This window comes from Artemia sp. Qi Xiang Cuo, chromosome 3 (genome assembly GCF_049724085.1).
Source record: "Artemia sp. Qi Xiang Cuo chromosome 3, ASM4972408v1, whole genome shotgun sequence".
NCBI lineage: Eukaryota > Metazoa > Arthropoda > Branchiopoda > Anostraca > Artemiidae > Artemia > Artemia sp. Qi Xiang Cuo.
In genome coordinates this window covers 14013953-14038511 of record NC_142796.1, presented here as the reverse complement: position 1 = coordinate 14038511, position 24559 = coordinate 14013953, and the positions used below count along the sequence as shown (strand labels likewise).

At 34.1% G+C, this 24559-nt stretch overlaps 1 protein-coding gene across 1 annotated transcript in view; it reads left to right on the top strand.

Annotated features, from left to right (window-relative positions):
- Positions 1–23803, top strand: part of Sas-4 (spindle assembly abnormal 4) — a 117143-nt gene extending 93340 nt beyond the window's left edge. The window contains exons 9-11 of the mRNA XM_089085901.1: positions 1673–2115; positions 14796–14991; positions 23623–23803. Of these exons, the coding sequence (XP_088942027.1) occupies positions 1673–2115; positions 14796–14991; positions 23623–23775 (792 nt within the window). The 3' untranslated portion in view covers positions 23776–23803. The remainder of the gene's footprint in view (positions 1–1672; positions 2116–14795; positions 14992–23622) is intronic.
- The last annotated feature ends 756 nt before the right edge of the window (positions 23804–24559 follow it).

The following is a 24559-nucleotide window of genomic DNA, read 5'->3' as shown; positions in this document are numbered from 1 at the left end:
GTACCTGACCCATCGGTGCCTTGAATTTTAGCCTTCTTATCAGTGGAAGAAAAAGGACGGAGATCTAACTAAATACTGGCATGTTAAAATGAAGAAAGACCTTGAGCCTTTAGGTGGATTCCGGAAGCAAGGACGCAAATGGGACAGGTCGTGGTTGAAAATCAAACAGAAGACCGAAGGCAGGAATAGAATGTGGTCTAGTGTATTCTTGGTGCCGATTTGAGTTGAACAACCTGTGTCTCAGACACAAGTAGTAGTTTGACCACGGAGGTATTTCTGAATGCTTATTCAATATAAGTGTTTGTCAAGACTTTGCTTTGAGGCGTAAAACTTAGAAAACCAGGGAGTTGGTTTTGATAAAAACAAAATAAATCTAGCTCTCTACTTTTTTAATTGTTTATGTCGTAATATTTAACTACTTCTATATTTTGAATTTAAACATTTCGGAACTTACTTGAAGTTTGTCCTGTCAAAATGATTCTGGTGTCTACTTTTTAGGGGTAAAACTTTCAATCTAGGGAAGTATTTATAACTATATAGATTGGAATGGAGGTATTGAGTTGTAAGCTGAGCTTACCTTCCATGAGTCCTGACCATCAAGTATTTTAAAAAGGATCAACCCCTAGCGAAGTTGTAACATTCATCTTCTTTAATCCTCTTTGCTTTCGAGCGTAAGGGTCTGGGGTTGAGTTTTGGTTTAGGAAACTACATAATATTATTACACTCTTTCATAATCTACTAAGATTTCATAACATATCTTTATTGAAAAAAAAGTCACAGGACTGTGGCTTTTCCATAAAAAACTTATCATATAATGCGTAAAATAATGCATATAAAACTTACCAATTTTCTTTGGAAAATCCTCCAGAATTTTCCTGTGGAATCTTCCAAGTCGCCTTATGGTTTTCAGTTGCTGTGTATCAAATGAAAATACCCAAACAATTTTTTCTCTACTCTTTTAAAATTTTCAAACTTCAAGTTTTCAGTTAAACTAATTAAACAAGTAAACTAAACATCTAATCATTAACTTAATAGTTTAGAAAAATTAACAAAATAAAATAAAAAAATGTATCATTAAATAATTAATTAAACAGTTAAATTCAATTAAATTAAAGAAGCTAACACTTGTACACCCACGCCTTAGTTATGAAATACAGACTCTCTTTTTATCCAACATTTTAATGTATATTTGTTCTTTCTCTGAGCGATAAATAATAAGCCGTCAATGCAATAACCCATCTTAAGACCTCCCATTTTATTATAAGGTACTTACAACCTTCTTATGAATTACTACCCCTTTCTGGATCTAATTTTTACCTTAATTCTAAAGATCCTTCAGAGCCATTGCTGGGACATAGGGTACCGAACCGACGTTTCAGTGGGTGGGTCTCTTTTTACAGAGACAAGTAGCAAGCGTGTCGCCCAACCTTGCTGCGGTGGGGATCTAACCCTGGAACCCGGATTGCCAAACAGAGCGTCAATCCACTGCTACAGCAAGAATACAAAATAAAGCAATAATATTGAACAAGTAATAAAATGATAATATATATTAATTTAGAACACAAAAATAATATAATAGTATACATATTTATTAGTGCAAGTATAATAAAGTTTAAATATAATCAAGCATAAGCTAAGCATAAACAACAATTTTAGTCTTCTTTTCTTTTAGAAATTGCAATCCAGCCTGAGACCGAGACCAATATATGCTCAAGCAAAGCCTCAATCAGCATCAGTTGAAGTGCAAACAGATTCGTTACCCACGCCGTTCACTCCTACTAAAAACGAGCCGCCTTCAACCCCAATATCCGCCACCCCTCAGCTAATATCCGACCAGGTCCAAACACCACAATCTGAAAAGAAAACTAGAGACGGTGGTGATCGTGGGAAAGTAGTGATGCATGAAGATGGAACCAAGGAGATCAGATTTGAGAGTGGTAACATAAAAACGTTTTATAAGGATGGTACAATCAAAACAGTGTATTTTAACACAGATGTCAAGATTGTACAACCAGATGGAACGATCAAGTATATATATACGGCCAAAGAATCAAACAACGGCCAAATAACTCAAACAACGATGAATGATGGAAAAGAAGTTCTTGAGTACCCAGAGTAAGTTTTCTTTTCTTTTATGTATGTTTAAGGATAGTCCAGTATATTTCTATATTATATAAAAATTGTACTTTGTAAAAATGTTAAATATATTTAAATATTAAAGTTGTAAATTAAAGAGAATTATAAATCTTAAAATATATTGTAAAAATTGTAATTATAAATATATTTTGCAGAGAAACTGTCTAAGAATTTTTTTGGAATCCGTCTGACTGACCGTATTTCAAACCGTCAGTTGTAAGAAAAATTTTTGTTCAATCCTGCTTTCTAGGGCAATAATGAGAGAAAAATTGAAATGTCTAGAGCACGTTCTGGGGATGAAGGATGACAGATTGTCAAAGAGTGTTCTCGTCTGCCAACTATCTATGGCTAAACGAAAAGCAGGTCGTCCGTGATTGAGGTGGGAGGAGGTCGTGAGGAAAGATATAAGGGAATTCATGGGAGGGTGTAAAGAGGGAGGCTTTGAATATATTGGGATAGAGGAGCAGTATGTGCAGCTGTGTTGGCCTCAGTCGGCTCCATGCTGCAGGGAGTTGTTAGTAATAGTGGAGTAGTACATTTAAAAAATTGTATACTGTATAAATAGGATAGTCGAATGTTCATATGTATTTGAGAATAGTCCAATGAAAGGCTAGTCGATTAGCTACTTTCGTTCAAGGGACTATTTCTAGACTAGGGTAGAATGGTGAACAGCTTACATTTTTTGCAAGCGATTTGACCCTCAATCTTTCATGACATCCAACTACGCTTGCTGGGAAGGTCATATCCAGTATTTTTATTCGGGGGGGGGGGACTTTACAAAACACATAAAAATTGGTTGATATGCATTCTTGTGAATTTTTTATGAATCGGCCAAAAACCTTTTTTTTTGGGGGGGGGGGGGGTGGGCCGGTTCACGCCCATCTATCCCTCTGGATACAGCCTTACTTGCTGGGTACTAGGCTCGACTGAGGCAGCTCAAAAACTCGTACCAATTACTCGTGCAACAAAAATATACGTTCTGTGTGTGTTTGATGCCGGTCTTCCCGGGAAAATATTCCGGAAAAATAACTCCGAAATTAATTTTACACACATCAAACTATTATATTTTGCCCATAAACCACATTTATGGGGAACTGTCAATTTTAAACACATATAAACCTCATTTGTTTATGCCAGAAGCTTTTCTTAAAGTGTCGGTTCAGTGAAAAATCAAATTTGGCTGTTTTGATTGGTTAAGTGAAAACTCATGCAACGCTGCATATTATAAAAAAGAACTAGGAAATTTTTTTAATTAGCTTTTTAATGAAACATTGATTGATTGATACCTTTATGTTCAACAATTTGCAAAAATAATACAACAATGAAATAAATATAGCCATTTCTAGAAGTCCGAATAACCTGTGCAAAGTGGCTCAATTAATTAGTTAAATCACATAATCGAGAGACGAAAAAAAAAATACAGTCACATTCATAATACTCACAGGGAACCTGTCTCTCATCCTGAATTTCGACTGAGAACAAACCCTTTGACCTGATTTTCAAAAGACGAAAGCGATTCAGAGCCTCTAATGCTGTTCGGAAGGCTATTCCGAGGGGTACACCAATACACCCATGGGACGTAACACACGGGCCCGCCTCACTGTATTCCTCTTTTCATTTGCTGGCTTATCGGCGTTTATAGTATGATACGGATAATAAAAAGAACCAGAAGAAAAAATAACCACAAAATATGTTGGTACAACATCACTCAAACATTGGTATAGAAGTGTTAGTAACTGTTGATCCCGTCCAGTATTAGTAATTGACCAATATTTAAAATTTTAAAATGACTATAACAAGTAAGTGTATCCTTAATATTAGCAAAGTAAACTTCTATAATTAATATAAAAATTACTTGCTCAAACGGCCCACCCATATAAAAAGGATGGATAATACTTACCGTATTCAATCGTACCAAGGATTAATATAGACCTCCATATTCAGCTATGTAGTTTTTAGTGGCACCAGGCGACAAAAAAAAGAAAAAAAAAATTGTTTAAGTCAGCAAAAATAAGGTGAGGCATAGAGTGCGAACAGTTTATGAAGGTGTAGCTTTTGTTTGAAAGTGTAGTTGTTATTTTTGGGAAGTAACAGATTGTTAATGGCTGAATTTTTACAGACTTAATGTGGCATCAAATTGAACTGATTGGTCTTGATTGTTTGTTTTTACGGTTCAACTTGGCAACACTGTCGGAAATGTGGTACTTTCCTAAACACTTCGTGATTTTGAAATAAAATTTCAAAGATCTCAGGAAATCGCGGTTTTCAGGCATGAATAGACCCAAGATGAGTCCAGGAGACAAATAGTGTTTTTATTCTTAAGTTCCAAAATCCTTTGGTACTTTTATATCCCAACATCTTTGGAAAAATGTGTTGATACTTGAGGATTTCAGAACGGAAATAAAACTCCACGGGAAACAACTCACAAAAATCTCCAAGTTATTTCCAAGATCTAATTAAGTTTCCTGTTTTTCTTTCTAATTATCCTGCTATCTTTGATCATTCGCTTCAATTAATTCGGCTAAGAATTTAGCAAGAGTTTCTTTGATCCGAATTATAACAGGAAGAGAAAACCCAGAAATGCTAACTTCAATCAGACATCTTTTCTATTCAAAATTCAGTATTTTTAACGCTATTATAATTGCGAGAAAAATGACAGGAGAAGAATGAAAGATTTCATTCGTAAATAATTTAAATAAACTTTCATGTGTAATTTTAATAGTTAAAATGAAATTATAAAGAATATATTGAGCTATATTATAATATAAATTATTTAGATAAACTTTCATACTTACTTACTTACTTAGACTTAGTTCTTCCCACGCCGTCTGGTGCATAAAGTGACAATGGCGCCTCTCCATGACGACTCTCGAAGAGCTTAACCAGAGATATTTCAAAGATCTCCTCGCCCAAGTAAGCTCTTTCTCTAGAGATCGGCCAAGCGTCGTTCTCTGTCATCCACGTCTTCTAATGACGGGGGGGCAACACCAAACATCATGGGGGAGCCTGCCATCGCCCATACGGACCATATGACCCCAATATCACCATTTACTAATTAGGATTTTTTCAACTATTAACGGCTGTTCCGTCCTTTCACGTATGGCGGAGTTCGTAATTCTTTCGAACCAGTGGATCCCCAGGATGTGCCGAAGACAGTTATTTTCGAAACATTGTATTTGTTTCTCAAGCTGTTTCGTCAGATAAAAGCATTGTCTGCACAGGCAATGCGTGTAGTAGTTTCACGCTCGAGACTTCCGTCAGATTTGATGAGGCTTCCCAGATACTTAAATTCTGTAACCTCGTCTAGCTCATCTAAACCAACATTCAGCGGCCTGGCCGGGGTTGTATTTACGTTGTTACGTATAACCTTCGTCTTTTGAGTTCTAATGGACTATCCAACTCGCCCAGCTTTGTTCGAGAGCTCGGTGATGTTCTGTTGCAGGTCTACACTTAGATGAGAAAGGAGCGCATTGTCATCAGCAAAATCAACGTCAAAGACACTACGCCTGTCATTCAACCGTATCCCTCCAACAAAATGACATGACCGCAGTAGATAGTCAATGAGAATCGTGAAGAGTACAGGAGAGAGGATACAACCTTGTCGTACACCAGAACTGATCTGGAACCATTCCTCCAGGTCTCCATCGTCGCTTCGTATGGCAGCTAGCTGGTCATTATAAACAGCAACAATAATATTAATAATCTTGTCTTGGAGTCCATAATATCTTAGTATTCTCCATAATGATTCCCTATGTACTGAATGAAACGCCTTTAAGAAATCAATAAACGCTATTAATATTTCAGTTTGCCACTCGTTCGATTCTTCAATTAGAATTCTTAGGTTGAATATCAGATCAGCACAAGATCTACCTGACCGAAAACCATGTTGCTCATCTCTCAAGATCTCGTCCATTCTCAACTGAATACGATTCAGGAGTATTTGACAGAGAACTTTACTTCATATGGACTGTAGGGTTATACCTCGCCAATTGTTGCAATCCACGGCAGGATCTTTCTTAAAAAGTTTTATAATGGCTCATTTCTTCCAATCAGTTGGGACACTCTCGGTTTCCCAAATTTGATTCAAAATTTCGTAGAGAGGCTTCGTCAAGGCCGAGGCGCCATATTTCAATAATTCAGGTTGTACGCCATGAATTCTGGCAGCTTTGCCGTTTTTCAGGTTGTGTAGTACGGTTTTCACTTCCAGTAGGCTATTAGGTTCAACATTGATTCCAAGATTGATGAGCGGAACACTGGGTGGAGGCTCCATGGGATTTACAGGGGGAGAAAAATTAGTACTTCGTTGAAGTATTCTCTCCAACTTTTATCAATATCTTCTTTCCTCGTAAGTAGCTCGCCAGTCTTACTTTCAACAGCGTATGCTGGCTTTCGGGAGTTACCAGTGATCTCTTCGGTTATTCGATACACCGTTCTACTGTCGCCTTTGCCGGCAGCCGCCTCAGCTTGGGCTGCTTTTGTCTCCAATTGTGGACCGTTTTACAGCTTCATGGATTTGTTTATATTGGGCATTGAGTTGGTCTTTGTAGTGAGGGGTGACGTTGCTATCACAGCTGTCTAGCTGGATCTTTATTTCTTTTCTCTCTTGTACGAGTTTCCACGAGCCATCGCTGATCCACTGTTCACTCTTCTTTTTCGCGTAACGAATCTACTCTTCAGCGGCTCCCCTTACACACTCGACAATTAAATTCCACTTCTCATCCACTGGGACACCGGTTTTATCGCATGTCAGGTTTGTAAACTTGTTAGAAAGGGTAACACAATATGCTTGCCTCACTTGTCTATCCTGGAGCTTCTGAATGTCAAACACTTTCACAGTCTCTTTGTGCTTGGCAATAGCCTTTAATTTTAGTTTAAAACTAGCAATCACTAGTTGGTGGTCCGAGTATGAGTCAGCCCTACAAAAAATACGTACATCTTCCAGACAGCATCTGTGACGTTTTCTAATAAGAGCATGGTCAATTTGGCTCCGTGTAGTTCCATCAGATGAAGTCAATGTATATTTGTGGACATCACGATGAGGGAACCATGATCCTCCAGCAATTAGGCCATGGCCAGCGCAAAAGTCTATTAATCGCACTCCATTATCATTTATCACACCAAGACCATGCTTGTCAATCACTTCGGGGGCATAGGTGTGGTCATTACCAACTTTAGCATTAAAATGACCACACAAAACGAGAATATCATGTTCAGGTACTGAGTTGACTAGATAATTCAGAATAAAACGCATCTTTCATCGAATCCTCAGCCTCATTTGTTGGGGCATAAGCAGATATAATTGTCATTTTCGACTGAGAACTAATAAAACGAGCTTTTAGTATCCTCTCATTTTTTTGCATAAATTCGAGCATCGATTTCTTAGCTACTTCGCTCACAGCTTAGGCAACTCCAGCTTCACGCCTCCTCTCCTTTCCAGAGAAGAAGACTTCATATCCCAACATGCATAGAACCAGGGCCGATCAGTCTAGTTTCTGATAGAGCTGCTATCTCGACATTATAGGGCTGAAGAGTTACAATTACATCCTCAATGCGGCCAGACTAGGTATCTGGGTTGATCGTCCTGACGTTCAGAATGCAAGGCGAAAAGATTGCTTCATTGTCACAAAATGTATCCGGAGGTGGTCCTTTGTTGTCATCTGTGAAGTCAAATCAGATCCGAGGCAATTCAGTCTCGATTCGAAAATCATCGTTTTTTACGGGGACATGTGATTGACCTGTCGCCCAACCCTCCTCCTTTCCTGGCTCGGGAGTGGCTGCTTCCTAATACCCCGAAAGGCATGGATCCTTGCAGGCGGAGTTAAAATTACATAGAATATATTGAGGTATATTATAATATAAATAATTTAAATAAACTTTCACGGATGATTTGAATAGTTAAAATGAAATTATATAGAATATATAGAGCTATATTATAATATAAATAATTTTTATAGACTTTCTTGGGTAATTTCAATAGTTTAAATTTGGTTATATAGAATATATAGAGCTAAATTATAATATAATTAATTTAAATAAAATTTCATGGGTAATTTTAATAATTTAAATTTGATTATATAGAATATATAGAGCTATATTATAATATAAATAAAATTTCATGGGTAATTTCAATAATTTAAGTTTGATTATATAGAATATATAGAGCTATATTATAATATAAATAATTTAAATAAACTTTCATGGATGATTTGAATAGTTAAAATGAAATTATATAAAATATATTGAGCTATATTATAATATAAATAAACTTTCATGGGTAATTTCAATAATTTAAATTTGATTATATAGAATATACAGAGCTATATCATAATATAAATAATTTAAATAAACTGTCTTGGGTAATTTCAATAGTTTAAATTTGGTTATATAGAATATATAGAGCTATATTATAATATAATTAATTTAAATAAATTTCATAGGGATTTTAATGATTTAAATTTGATTATATAGAATATATAGAGCTATATTATAATATAAATAAAATCTCATGGGTAATTTCAATAATTTAATTTTGATTATATAGAATATATAGAGCTATTTTGTAATATAAATAAAATTTCATGGGTAATTTCAATAATTTAAATTTGATTATATAGAATATATAGAGCTATATTATAATATAAATAATTTAAATAAACTTTCTTGGGTAATTTAAATAGTTTAAATTTGGTTATATAGAATATATCGAGCTATATTATAATATAATTAATTTAAATAAAATTTCATGGGTAATTTCAATAATTTAAAGAAACTTTCATGGGTAATTTCAATAATTTAAATTTAATTATATAGAATATATAGAGCTATATTATAATATAAATTATTTAACTTAAATTCGCAATACAGGCACGTACGAATGGAAAACATTTGTAGGGAGAGGGCAAAAGTTCTGAAAAGCTCAGTTTTTAAAGGTGCAAAACCCAAGAATTTGGTGTTTTTACATTATAACTATGACTATTACGACACCTATTATTATGACTATTACAACTATTATGACAACAATTATGACTGTTATGACAACTATTATTATGACTATTACAACTATTATGACAACAATTATGACTACTACGACAACTATTATTATGACTATTACAACTATTATGACAACAATTATGACTATTACGACAACTATTATTATGACTATTACAACTATTATGACAACAATTATGACTCTTATGACAACTATTATTATGACTATTACAACTATTATGACAACAATTATGACTATTATGACAACTATTATTATGACTATTACAACTATTATGACAACAATTATGACTATTACGACAACTATTATTATGACTATTACAACTATTATGACAACAATTATAACTATTACGACAACTATTATTATGACTATTACAACTATTATGACAACAATTATCACTATTATGACAACTATTATTATGACTGTTATAACTATTATGACAACAATTATGACTATTACGACAACAATTATGACTATTACGACAACTATTATTATGACTATTACAACTATTATGACAACAATTATGACTATTATGACACCTATTATTATGACTATTATAACTATTATGACAACAATTATAACTGTTATGACAAATATTATTATGACTATTACAACTATTATGACAGCAATTATGACTATTATGACAACTATTACAACTATGAGTATCAGCTATCCGAAGGACCAAGACATCTGATGCTTTGTATGGATTGAAATAATATCTATTAAAAAAAATTATTTATATACTTATAATTTTAATTCTCATTTTAGAGATAGGATGCGGGCAGTAGGATTTATTAAAAGGTGACCAAATTATGCGTAATTTTCATGTTGTATATTTTGTGTATTTGTGTATTATGTGCATTTGGTAAATATTTCTGTTTTGTCTCAAAGCAAGCAAATTGTATACTAAATATGCAACAAGCAAAAGGTTGGACGCCCCAAACCAGTCTGAAATAAGATTAAGAAAATTTTTTATTGCTAGAGAATTAAATAATATTGACACTTTAATCTGCCTAAATTGTTAACCTGATCCGCCAAATCCCTTTTTTTTTTTAACTTAGTTTCCCTATTGCCCCCTTTTAAACTCGCACACTCTAAAAACAATTGTGAAAACAAATAAGGAAAGTTAGACCCCTCTCTCTGCATACAAAGATCAAAGAAGTATAGAGGGATTAATTTTATTTTAAGGCAGGGCTTAGTATGGGAGGAAATAAAGTGCGTAGTATCGGGATAGGGAATTTTTTTTTACCACTTGGAGGTAAGAGAAAACATTTAGGAAGACTAAGGTCAAAGGTGGGTCTTTGCTTTTTGCCCAGTGTGCGGTGAGACTGAGGGTGGTTTAATCAATTTTCATGGTTTTCATAAGGAGTTAAAAGAGTTAAGGGAGGGGGATGATTCTCCATGTTGTTTGGAAGGGAGGGAAGGTTGGATATTATATTAAGTGATTGAAATTCATTGGGATAAAGAAGTTGGAAAGGATGGTGGTTTTGGTTATGACACATAGAGACTATTTCTTTAGTATATATATATATGTATATATATATATATATATATATATATATATATATATATATATATATATATATATATATATATATATATATATATATATATATATATATATATATATGTATATATATATATATATATATATATATATATATATATATATATATATATATATATATATATATATATATATATATATATATATATATATATATATATATATATATATATATATATATATATATATATATATATATATATATATATATATATATATTTAGTTTTGAATTAAAGGTATATTTTGGTTTTAAATTGAAGTGAAATATTGCATTGAACATGGTCTATAATCTCTTTTAGTGGTACTAATTATCATACCCATATATTTATTAGAAATTAATTGTCGAGATTTAACCTAGGAAGTGAATATATTACGTATTAAACGTAATATATTTTCTTAAAAAAATATTAACGATTATTAATGATTCCCAATGTCAGCTGGGTGGTCTCAACTGCCTGATAAAGATCGTTACTATCCATTAGGAAACCTATGATCTAGAATTGTGACAGGTGTGACATTGTTCGTTGTCCATGGTTGCCAGGTTTGACTTTATTACATTCCTCCTTTTTGTCAACACCTGAAAGTAATGAGTGTTAACAAGTTACTTGGAGATACCTGAAAAGTAAGATTGGACTTGTAGCCTAGGAAACATAGCTCTGAGTGAATATGTCAATAAAAAGTAAGGACTTTATTTTACTAGACTCAAAGTGGGGACAAAACAAAATTAAATTGATTAAAATATATAATTTTTATACAAGGGTTTATGCATAGGATGTATGTATATAGATGTATAAATAACGGATATAAAGATCAAGAAAATTTCTATTAAAACAGAAATTACCTGACTATTTTGGCTTCACATTTGGAACCCTATATTAAACAAAAAAAAAAGAAAACAGAAAGAAGAAACGCTGGACCAAAGAACTAAAGCATCCAAGAAAACAAGAAACGAAAAATGAATACAAACATAGGAAAAAAAAAGAATAGGAGAAACGAAGAATGCTTCACACAAACAAATAAAAACGAAAAAAACTAACACCGGAATAACTAATGGTTATTAAATGTATGTTAAATCCTAAATTTTACCTGTTAATTACGTATTTCTATATGCTTACATTTGTTTCTAAATTGAAAGGCAGCGTGACCTCTGAAAATATAAGTTTAGGCAAAACTGAATATTATAACATAAAGAGTCCCTAGAATGGGGGAAACGTACATGATTGGCTGTATCATGGCATGTTTTGGTGTATGTACCTCCCTTTTATTTTAATATCTACCTGTTTAAGATGTTTAAGAACCATTAGAGATCACTCAAATTAGCGTTATTCGGTTTCTATAGTGCTCTAAGGTCTTTTATAAAAGTAATTAGAAATATTTTTCAATACAATAACGGATGTTTAAGATGTTTAAGAACCATTAGAGATCACTCAAATATAACAACATAACAACGTTATTGTTATATAACAATATAACAACGGATCAAGACTCGAGATATTTTAAGGTGACAAATTACGTGGGAAATATGAGAAAGTGTAAGTATAATTGTAAAAAGTTTTGTACATAAATGGAATGAAGTCAATTCCCAATGAGTTCATGCTTGTTTCCCCGAATTGTAATAATACTTAAAACAATAAATTTCAAAGTCAAGAACTTTTCGACCTACTGTAGTGTCTCCTTTCTCTCTTTTGTTGGCAACTCTGTCAAGATTATGTTCGATCCCTACCGTAGTCACACCTACGAAAAAAGTCTCAATTTATAAACAATATGGGTTTTTCTGGAGTTTAACGTTAAACCTGTACTACAGCAATGGGGAGTTAAAATAGTGAAGCACTGGTTCGAAATCTGTAATAAAACTAACTAATCAGAGAGATGACGCTTGAAGGGTGAACATTGCTGAACATCACGAATGGGACGTATTATTTGTGCTGTAGCCGTGCGTAACAGTATCCACAAGTGTTCTGTAATGTGACTAGAGTATTATTCATGCTGTGTTTGCGGTCGGATTAATCAAAGCGAAAGATTAAAGGTGTAGAAATTGGACCGAAAAATGGTAATTTAATTCTATCTTAGACATAATTTTGATGTTTGGATGTGTTGCTTTTCAGTGTATTATAGAGTCCATCAGCATCAACGAGTGTTCCAACGAACACGGAAATTGATTGTGAATGAAATTAAGATGATGGGGCTTTTATTCTTCGATGGGGACCAATTATCGCACAAGGCATATTCTTGCTTTTAATATCCGTGATCTAGTGGCAGATAAGATTATATGACAATGATGTGGGCAGGAATGTGACATCCGCACCATCATCATTATGGAGAATGCCACTGAATATCTTTGTCGCAAAGGCATTTCAACGCAAGCTCCTCCTTGAATAAAAAGCCATGTTGGCCGGACAAATTCTACCTTAATACCGTCAAAACCGACTATTGTCCTCATGGCAGTCGATGGTATCCATGATGTCTCAAAATAGTCCTCAATGGTCCAGGACTGTATCCAGTAGAACGTGATGACGTGCCGAGACAAGAGCTGCATGAGGAGCAGCACATCAGCTTGTGGCTTGAATTAAGCACAGGTGTCTAAGAACAAAAGAGGAATTCAAGCAGGAGACAACGTGGTCTTTCATGGCGTGACATTGCTCTTACACCCTGATTCCCAAAGGAGTGGGTCCTTGCTCCACTGAGTGGTGATCTGACTTGTAATAGCTGATCCAGAAATTGATATACCGGATTTGATTACGTTGTATATGGTCTTCGTCTATTAAATGAGTGTCATTTAAGGCACTATCAGGGGGTAGGGTTACAGGGTTTGCCCCCCTCCCCTGAAATTTTGTCCGACTCGTAAAAACGTAACAAAAATGCCAAAAAATTTGGATGTGTTTTTTTTATTTTTTTTTGAAAAAACTTCATAGCCCCCCCCCCCCAAAAAAAAATTCCTGGATTTGGCCTTGGTGCCCTCCTTGAATGGTACGTGCTAAACCGTTCAGAGAACAATATGGCTGGTCTATAAGACAAAAACGGAGCAGATTTGAAGTAAGATTCGTCGTTAGTTTTGATCTTAAAATACGCACCATTCATGCAGAGTTGCCAGATCATTCTTGCAGAGTTGCCAGCATTTGCGCGATTTAGACGCTTTTCTGAGGCAGTTGTGCATTGAATTTTTCAAATTGACTTTTTTGTGGAAATTCGTTCGTTCCGTGCATTTTCACTGGAAAAACGGCGCTTTCGGCAAATTTTCACTTTTATGGCGGCGCAACTTTTAAACCAAACATCTGGCTGGTAACACTGCATTCGTGTAGGAAAATATTGATAGTCAGTTTGATGTTTGGCATTTTACAGTGGAGTTTGTCACGCTGGCTTCTTAATTAAGTTTATTTATTTAGTGTTTGATGACCAAAGGATAAAGGACAAAAATAATCCAGAGCCATTGATGGCGCGTAGGACGTTGTTATTTATTGATGTTTTAATTAAGTAATTTATTTATTTATTTTATAACCCATCAAAAATACGAAGCATTACGATGGAGTATAACAGAAAGAAAGAAAATGAAAAAAAACATATACAAAAACAGGAGCAAATACGTGGGAATTAAAACTCAATAAACCAAACAATTTAGAAAAGTAAGCCAGTTTTTTTTATTGGGTTTATTTTGCAAGGTCAGGTAGCAAACCTATCATCCAACCTTGAGTTAGCTCGGATTGAACCCCTATTTTCTGTGTTGCCAACCAGAGACCACTCTACTGCGGTACCATAGGCTCAATGATTAAACAGTTGTATAATTTTGATGGCATTAATCTTTACTTTTCGGCAATGTTTTTGGGACTGTATGTAGCGAAGAGTGTATCAGGTGTTTGACACAATTACAAAACAATTTCATGACTGTATGTAGCAAAGAGTGTATCAGGTTTTTGACACAATTACAAAACAATTTCGTGACTGTATGTAGTAAAGAGTGTCTCGGGTGTTTGACACAAAAATGAAACAAGTTCTTTAACCACAGTGGCTAAGTATGATAAAAATACAAAGCGTAGAATAATGAAAAAAGAAAACTAGATAACGATGGTTATGACTATGTTAATATTATAGGGGACATGTAGAAACCAGGTTTCCGTCTGGAAAGAGGGAAGTGAAATTCCCCGGGGGATGTTTTGCTATTTTTCATAATGATGGCTCTGAAGAAAGACAGTGGCCTAACGGAACTAAGCTGTGGAGGGACTCTAAAGGGAATCAGATGATGCAAATGCCAAATGGTGACAGAGAAACTAGTACACCAACCTGCAAGGTAAGTCTGATGCTAATATTTAAGATTCAGGCAAGAAGATCTTAATTCTAATTAAGAGAAGCTCATTTTACTAACAAAAGTGCGTTGAATTAAACTTACTCCAAAGAGTATATTACGGTTTGGAACAGGGGTCAGTGGTGTGATTCTGTAAGCTCAGCCAGATGCTACCCAGCTCTAGGTGGGACCTAGAGAAATCTGTGGGATAAAACGGGAAGTGTCGGTTGATTTGCCTCCAACCACGCAGGAAATCAGGAGATTGGTACCTTTGCTACGCATTCCATTGGGTAGCATCAAAGTATAAACACATACTGAACAAGTACTGACAAAACCTATCCTCTCCACACAAAAAAGTGACCCTTTGTCCGCGTCTCCGGAGACGATTCCATACCTATGTGAACCTGGGGGATAAATGCACAAGTTCCGTAGGTGATTATACTTGTTCCATAAAAGCTGTATTAAATTTAATTTATTGGCTCGGAGCGATTAAGTAGTTCATCATTTTTCCTCTAGAGGCGCTGAGGTACGCGGGGTCACTTTTGGAGAGTTTTGTCAGTACTTGTCAGTATGTGTTTATACTTTGGGTAGCATAAGAAAAAGTTAGTTAAAGCAAAGAGTACTTGGAGTATGTTATAAGAGAGGAAATTTCAATCCAGGGTGTATCCAACCTGGATATAACCTGGAAAAAAGAAACAAACACTGTCTAGTGCTGTCCAGCAAAATCGTAAAGTGAATTGTATAATCTAACTAACAATATTCGCTTTATTTATATATTTATTTAATTTTATAATGTTATTTCTTTTTATGATTTATTATTATTATCTATTGTTAAAGTAGGCTGTATCATTTAATTGTTATACGATTTATTTATTTATTGATCGTTTCTCGGCCTTTTGACTAAGATCAAAGAGTATTGATCTAATTGTTTTACTTTAGCTTTACATTGGGCTGAAAATAAAGCCTATGTAATGATCAAATCCGTTCTTGCTTTAACAGAAAATTAGTTTATATTTTTATTTGAATTCGGTCCTGTCTTAAGACAGGATACTCTTTCCTAGCAAACGAATATTCCTTTACTTTCTTTTGTTAATTTCTTTTTTGATTAAAAATTAATTTGCTTTTTTTATTAACTAATTAATTCAGTAAAAAGCACTATTGAATTAATCTTCTTTAAGTAGGTCAAGGTGTAGAGGCATTTTTCCTTTCCTAAGAGCGGCTGAACCGCTCTCTGTAATAAAACATGCAAAACTTCGCAAAAAATGACTTCAGTCTTTCCATTCGTACGATTTTATAGTCAGGCATGACCCCCCCCCCAATCCAGTATTTTTATCCTCATCTTAGATCTGGGCTGCGTACTGCACAATCATCCAAAATCAAAACAGTACATACATTTTTAAGGCTTTGATCTATTGGCAACATATGTACCATTGCTGCTGCTGAATTAGTTCTATGTTTTTCGCATGCTGACAAATGGTTTGAATAGCGCAGGTAGCCATTTCCTGATTCGATGCCTTCGGACGGAAGTACAATGCTTAGTTGGGGGCAAGTCATCTGACACTTCCCGTGTTGAACTCAAAGACATCTTCTTTTTAATCCATCCAAATCCAATTATTGATACTAGTTTTTCGTGTCGAATATTCGCAGTATTTCAAAAAGATCATGAATATACGTGGAAAACATATGAAAACAACACATTAAATGAATAAGTATATAAACAAAACCCTTATTAAAACTAATTAAATATGTTAAAGAATATAATGAAATAAATAAAAAAATATATATACATATATATAATATAAATGGTAAAAATGTAGTAAATAAAAATATGCAAAATATAAATTAATAAGTTGAAAGGAATAAATAAATTTTTTGTGTTTTTCCAGCCTCTGAATATTGTTTAGAAAGTATTTTACCCCTACCAATTAGCTAAAAAAAATTCTATGCATAAGCAAACATGCTTCAGCCAAGTCCCCCACAAGGCTCCATGACTGGGAGTGATGAGAAAGAAATAACAGTTTCAGAAAGACGTTTCTGTAAAATAGAATTAAACCCCAAAAGCAAATCCAAAAAAGCTTGAAATTAGAAAGTAGAAATATATTAAATCAAAAAAAGTAAAAATAGAAACTTTAAAAATATATTTAAGTTTTCCGCTAATTTTGGAGCTGACTCAATTTTAAGGTGCTCCAAGCTGAAACGCAGTTAAAAGACTAAAATTTGATCAAATAAGAAGTTTGAAGAAACTTATTTTTGTAATGGAAAAAGTGGAGTAATTACCGTAAATTAGACTCAGATTAGCATTGAGTCTTGAGAAGCGCCATAATTGAAATTATTTGGTTATTATTGTTTGCCTGGCACTTTTATATTAGAATTTTTTTTAAATTTTAATATAAAATATAATACTGTTTTTGTTACAAACACCTTAGAATTGAGGTTGGAGAGGTACCATAATCGAAATTATCCGGTTATTATTGTTTGCCTGTACTTTTTTATTGAAGTCAAATTTTTGATTTGATCAATTCTACATTAATTTTTTTGAGCTAACTCATGGAATACCATAATTGTTTCAGAGAATGAAAGATACTCTATCAAAAGTCCTGTCATTATTGCATCGTTTAAATCTGAAAAATTTTGAGTGAAATTCTCAGGGTCACTGAGAAGGAGAGAGGGAAAATAGACAAAAACTGACCTTTGTCACAAGGGGGCCTTGTGACCCAAGTGACTTAGGTGAAGGTTTAAAAAAGTATTCGTTCTGAAAAATATAAACCTTTGTTTTTAATTCCCCTTAAGAGAATAAACAAAAGTCAATCAGTCTATACAGCACTGGATTTAGAATTTATAATTTGGGACCTTTGAGTTGACTCCCTCCATATGATTACCCTTTTTAGGGTGTTCTAGTGGGGGAGAAGGTTGGGAATGTGGTAAATTTTCTAGCCATGAATGCATCGCGTTTAGTCATTAATTAATCGTGTTTGATCATCAATCATCAATGGTGATCAAATGGACGGAGTGCCATTTGCGCTTAACTGAAAAATAATTTTTATTTTAGAGTATTGTAAGTATTCATGTATTCATAAGATCAACCTCAACACAGTGAAAAAATTCACATAAAATAAAGAACAAGCTGCAAAAATAAAAAAAAAGAAACAAACTTAAGACAATAAACAAAAGTCAATCAGTGTATACAGCAGTTGATCTAGAATATAAAATTTGGGGCCTTTGGGTTGACTCCCTCCTTTGATTATCCTTTGGGTTGCTTATCCTTTTTAGGATATTCTACTGGGGGAGGCGGTCAGAAAACTATGCTTCTCCTGTGCCTAGTTGCAACTCTTTGTGACTCTGGAATATAGTGTCAAGTAGAAAATACAACTAATCACGGAAGAAATATGATGCCACTCATTATAAGCTTAGTATTTTAATTCTAATGTTGAATTAGCATTCAAGACTCAGCAGCGTCAGTTCTGTTTAATACTATCTTAGGTATAGTTCTAGGTTTAAAAACTTAGAATTGGAATGAGGAATTAAATATGACTGCCATGCTGATATCATTTTATGATGTTTTGAGTTTCCAGTTGATTCTGGGTGTATTCTTAGTGGCTTAAGATTAGTCTGCAAAATTCTGTGTTATATCTGCAGAATCCTGTTACAAAAACATCGATCAAGCGGACGGCTTCCCTTACCTTGGTAGTATCATTAGTAATGGCGGTGGGTGTCGTGAAGACGTTAAAAGTAGAAGACCCAAGGTCCAGGGTGTTTTTCTACAGTTGAAAAAAATTTGGAAGAATTGGTAAATATGTCTGTGACCCAAGATTAGAAGGTTGGAAGCTACAGTGATGACAGTGGTGCAATATAGTTTTGAAGAATGAGCGCTCTGAAAAAGGGAGGAAAATTTGCTATATATTTACCTGAGAAATTGACAATGGATTTTTTTGGGTACCCGACTGACTGACCGTGTTCAAACAGTAGGCTGTACGAAAAGTGTAGCTCAATCCCGCTTTCCAGGTCCATAGTGAGAGAAAGGTTGAGATGGCTAGGGCACGTTCTGCGGATGAAGTATGACAAATTGCCAAAGGTTGTCCTTGTCCGCCAACCGTCCAGGGCTAAAAGAAAAGTAGGTCGTTCGCGGTTAGGGTGGATGTCATAAAGCAAGATTTAAAGGAAATGGGTACTTCCCGGGAAAGTATAAAGAGGGAGGCTTTGAATAGATTGGGATGGAGGAGGAGCGTGCGTAGCTGTGTTAGCCTCAGGTGGCTTCGTGCTGCAGTGAGTTGTTAGTAGTGGTAATAGAAATCCCCTTATATCTGCGAAATTTTGCCCCTGTGTAATTAATAAGGAATACGAATAGAATATGTGGGTAGTGAGAGTTAAATCTGTTACAGTTGTTCGTCTACGGGGGGCCACTATTGACAGTGATGCTGAAACAAAGTATGTGATCCCTGCCATAAGAAATAAACTACCTAACCAATTCAGTAGGGACTGGAGATGAGTAGAGGAGAGAAGTCCTTGACAGCACTATTCGAATAGATCTTGCGGGGCTGCTTAGCAATTACCCAATTTTTAATTAAGTTTATTCGCATTAAAATTCTGTAGAAATTTCTGCTACTAAATCGACGGATTCGAAGAAAAAAATCTATATAAACGAGTAAGTGTCGAGTAAAAGAAGTAAAAGAATAAATATAGGAATCATCAAAGCAACGAGCATGTTATGTTATGGAGCTAGAGTCGAACCGATTTCAGGTAGTCCAACCTTTGCTTACTTCTCTAGAGTTTTGCAAGTTTTTGTCTTGGTGTTAATCATGCTCCTCCTTACCATCCCAACGGTGATTGTTTGACTGAAGGAATAGTGAAGATTCTTAAAAATTTATTTCTTAGTCTTGGAAATGCCCACTAAAAGACTGTTATAGCTACATTTTATTCCACGATTATCCAGCACTCCTCGCACTCCACTCAGCTCATGTTCAGCGTTGTCAATGCTTTGCAATGAAGTGCGCCAGTTTTTCGGCTAAAATTGTACCGCAGGCGATTAATTTGTACCATTTGAACAACAGGTTAAAAATTTGCCATAACAAGACGAAAATTTTCGATAAAATAAATCTCGGAATAAATATATGAGGCAAAAAAGAGCAAGTAAAACTAAAATTTTCAGGGAAATTTCCAAATCTACCGCATTGTACCAGCACTTCTGTATCGTACCAAAAATGGTACAGTTTTACAGCGTTGGCAACACTACTCATGGCCAGCCATGTTATTTTTAGACGAAGAGTGATGATCACGCTTTGACGTAATCATACCGTAACGTTAAATCAGTGGAGGAGGAAAAACGTCTCTCAAGATCTTCTGTGGTTGGAAACCTTATGCATTAAGTACATATTAAGCTACATGAAATCCAGCCGTTCAGTCTGGATTGTGGTTAAGGTTTTTAAATAGACCACTCCACTCACCTACTTAATTTAGGTGTCTTAGCGCATCCATAGTTGGAGGCTCCATCTTTATAAGGGGGTTTTTCTTGTGAATATTACTAATTCAGAAATAGGAAAAAGCCCTGACGTCCAAATATCTTTACGATTCCGTCTAACAAGTCCAAAATCCCATGTTTCTTGTTGTTAGCGTAAGTATTCAGTCGAACATTTCGATGTAGGGAAGGAAACCTGTTTTGGTTATTTGATTTAGTGCGGTATCCTTTGATTTGCATGTATATAGTAACGGATTAGGTGGATAGATATGTTTCATTCCTATCATTTGCCAAGAAGGTGTTGTATATTATTTATTTCATTCACTTATTGAAAACCCGTCTCAACAAAAAGCACGGAGCATCGATAAAAAATAAACAAAACGCAATAAACGTACAACTAGAACACTAATATATACTGTAATACAAACGGCAATAGACTATACAGAGACAGTAATACAACGGGCACTTGTTTAGTAAACAATAATATAATCAACTCTTATATTAAATACTAATAAAAACAAACTATAGTAAACAATATTTTCATATAATTAAATTACATATAAATCACTGCATTATGTTTCGTGCTCCTGAGAAACATTAGGTTCAAATTGATGATACGCCGATCCGTCTTGATCCTAATAACCGTCTTATCCGGCTTTATTTTTTTCCTTTTTTTTCAATTGTTTGTGTTTTGTTTATTTATCTTGTGTTTTGGGTTAATTGTAATTCTGTTCTACTTTTTCTCTTTTTCTTCCTTTGTACTCTACTTTTTTTTCCCTTTTGTGTGTTTTTTTCCTTTTCCCTATATATATATATATATATATATATATATATATATTTATTCTAAAGCGATTTAAATATGTTAAATAGCTTTAGCTCCAAAACCTGTGATTTTCTACCGTTTCAACCAACCCGATGCCGGTTAAATGAATACCCATATCAAATGTGAATGTTGCTATAAAGATAAGAAGAAACGCTCAGTATTTTAAACAAACACTAAATTTCAAATTTTTAGATCTTGAAACAATTTTATATATAAACTGATTCAGGAGAATGTTACCCTCAGCCAGATAACTGTGAAGAGGCATTGCCATCAGTTTTCATGCTGTATATATTTGATAAACTCTTTGGGTACTGGATTGGCATCATGAGTGCCAACCTAAGATTTTATAGCCAAACCTATCATCATAACTTTAAAATGCTATAAAAAGAGGAAGAAATGCTATTTTTAAATACACGCTAATTGTGTGAAAATCCAAACTTTTTTTTACCTAAAAATGTATCTTTTTAGAAAATGACCCTGGAGAATTTCGCAATGCCTAGAGTTTTGGCGCATGTATCCTGTGATTTTATTTGTATTCTGACCGCATGTTCTTTGTCTCTTTAAACGCCCAATATTTTGTAGTAGTTGCTATTCTCCAGGACAATAGAATACTGTTGCTTTTATCCTTCCCCCAATTTCTTATCTGTCAGCATTCCCTTGGAAATTTGGTCTATATGTTGAAAAAAGGAATCTAAGTTGAGGAAGTTCCCAAAGCTCTTTCTTTAGTATGTGGGATTAGGTTGTGTAAGAGAATAATTCCCAATTGGGGAGCTATTTTCTACCGGATTTTCAAAAGTCAGCAAAGAAATTTAATTTTATCTGACAAAATGGCAGTGATGTCAAATTGCTATGGTCAATTAGGAAATGTCTAAGTCGAATTGATTTTCCCGATGTTTGATGAACGGAAAATGATTTAGTTTTGAAAAATTTATGTCAAGAATTGTGACTGCTTTTCCAGATTATCAGAGGATTGAGGTACCCTAAGGACCATCATGAGGAAGATACGTAAGGTTGTATTTTTTGGGCTGTAAAACGTAGTCCTGTAATGTAGAATTTATCTTTTCAAGATTATCAGAGGATTGAACTACCCTAAGGAGCATCATGAGGAAAATGCGAAGGGCCGTATTTTGTGGGCTGTAATACTAAGTCCTGTAATGTAGAATTTATCTTTTCAAGATTATCAGAGGATTGAGGTACCCTAAGGAACACCATGAGGAAAATACGGAGGGCCGTATTTTGTGGGCTGTAATACGTAACCCTGTAATGTAGAATTTATCTTTTTAAGATTATCAGAGGATTGAGGTACCCTAAGGAGCACCATAAGGAAAATACGGAGGGCCGTATTTTGTGGGCTGTAATACGTAGCCCTGCTAGGTAGACTTAATTTTTTGAAGATTATCATAGGATCGAAGAACCCTAAGCGTCTCCATGAGGAAAATAGATAGGCACGTATTTTGAAGGTTGTAATGTAGGGATATAATGGAGAATAATATTTCAAGATTATCTCATGATTTAAGCACCCTAAGCACCACCATGAGGAGAGTAGGTAGGCACGTATTTTGTGGGCGTAAATATGTCACAGCCCGCATATTTTCTGAATCGAGACACCCCTCAAAAATAATTGTTGGGGCTATGGTCATCAACGAGATGTCAAACGCGACTTTTTGTGAGGAGAATGGTAGGATCTCACTCAGTAAACGCATAGTAAAAGAGTGCTCGTCTTTTCGATGGGTATGTCACGAAAGGCTACTGTATGTCACGAAAGGCTATACGTGAAAGGTATGGCGTACCAGATTAGGCTAAAATTAAACTATAGAAAATAGCCAAAAAGTATTTAGGGATTTGTTAGGAGCTGGTAAGTGTAGGAGCTATAATCAGGGTGAAATGAAGAAGTATTCGCAAATGTATTAGCCTCAAGTGGCTTAACCCTCTGACAAGTTTATATTAGTAGCATCATTGTTCTTAGTAGTTTAGAACTGATATTATATTAAGCAGTATCTGGTACATTTGTAGTTTCTTTTTCCATTCTTTCTTTTTTTTTTCTTGTACTTAGCTAGAATATTGACTAGGAAGCACGTCCAATCATGGGTATATGCAGCAGGCCTAAGAACTGTTGCTAATAAAACAGCTTCCCTACCATCATTGCGGTTAAGAGCTTCAACTCTCTCTCTTTCTTTCTCTTCCTGTCTCTCGTTCTTTTTTTTCTCCGTTATTTTCTTCCTCCCTTCTTTCTTGCATAATTCAATAGCTTTTTAACGAATTGTCGGTAACAGCATAACAAAACCCATAATAAGGGATAGTGTATCCCTCATTAAAGACAGGATACAAGCTGAATGATTAATATCTTGAATCTATTTTCTAGAGGCGAGAACTACCAGATGGTACTTTGATAACAACTTTTTCGGATGGAAGGAGGGAAACCCGTTTCCCTAATGGAAAAGTTAAAGTTGTTGATTCGCGTGGTGAGGTACTGTTAGATACGAGAATAGCTGAAACTACTTCATCGTCAAGATAGTAATTTGAAAATTTTGTTTTCTAGTCGTGTTGAGCGCATAATCTACCCCCATAAATATATATATATATATATATATATATATATATATATATATATATATATATATATATATATATATATATATATATATATATATATATATATATATATATATATATATATATATATATATATATATATATATATATATATATATATATATATATATATATATATATATATATATATATATATATATATATATATATATATATATATATATATATATATATATATACATATATATATATATATATATATATATATATATACATATATATATATATATATATATATATATATATATATATATATATATATATATATATATATATATATATATATATATATATATATAAACAGAAAAGACATATGTTTTGGTCTTATAATCTTCTTGTGCTACTGAGAAAGGATGCCTTACAATTTTGTTCAAAGCAAAGAATATTTTTTTTTGGGCGGGGGGGGGGGGATTGGCGAATATCCATCTCATTTCTAATTCATGAGGTAAGTGGAAAGCGTGCATTTCAGTTTAATTTTTCATATTTTTAGTACAACCTGGGGAAGGAGGTAAACTTGGATAAAACCCCTTCCATTGGAACTGTTTTGTTTGCGACTAAAAGGAATTTATTTTTAAGTTTTAGATTTCTTGAATGTATTAAAATAAAGTACAAATGTATTATCTAGTAGTCTTGTGTGTCGTGATGTAGGAAATCTTCGTTAACTTCTTTGAAACGTGACTGCATTC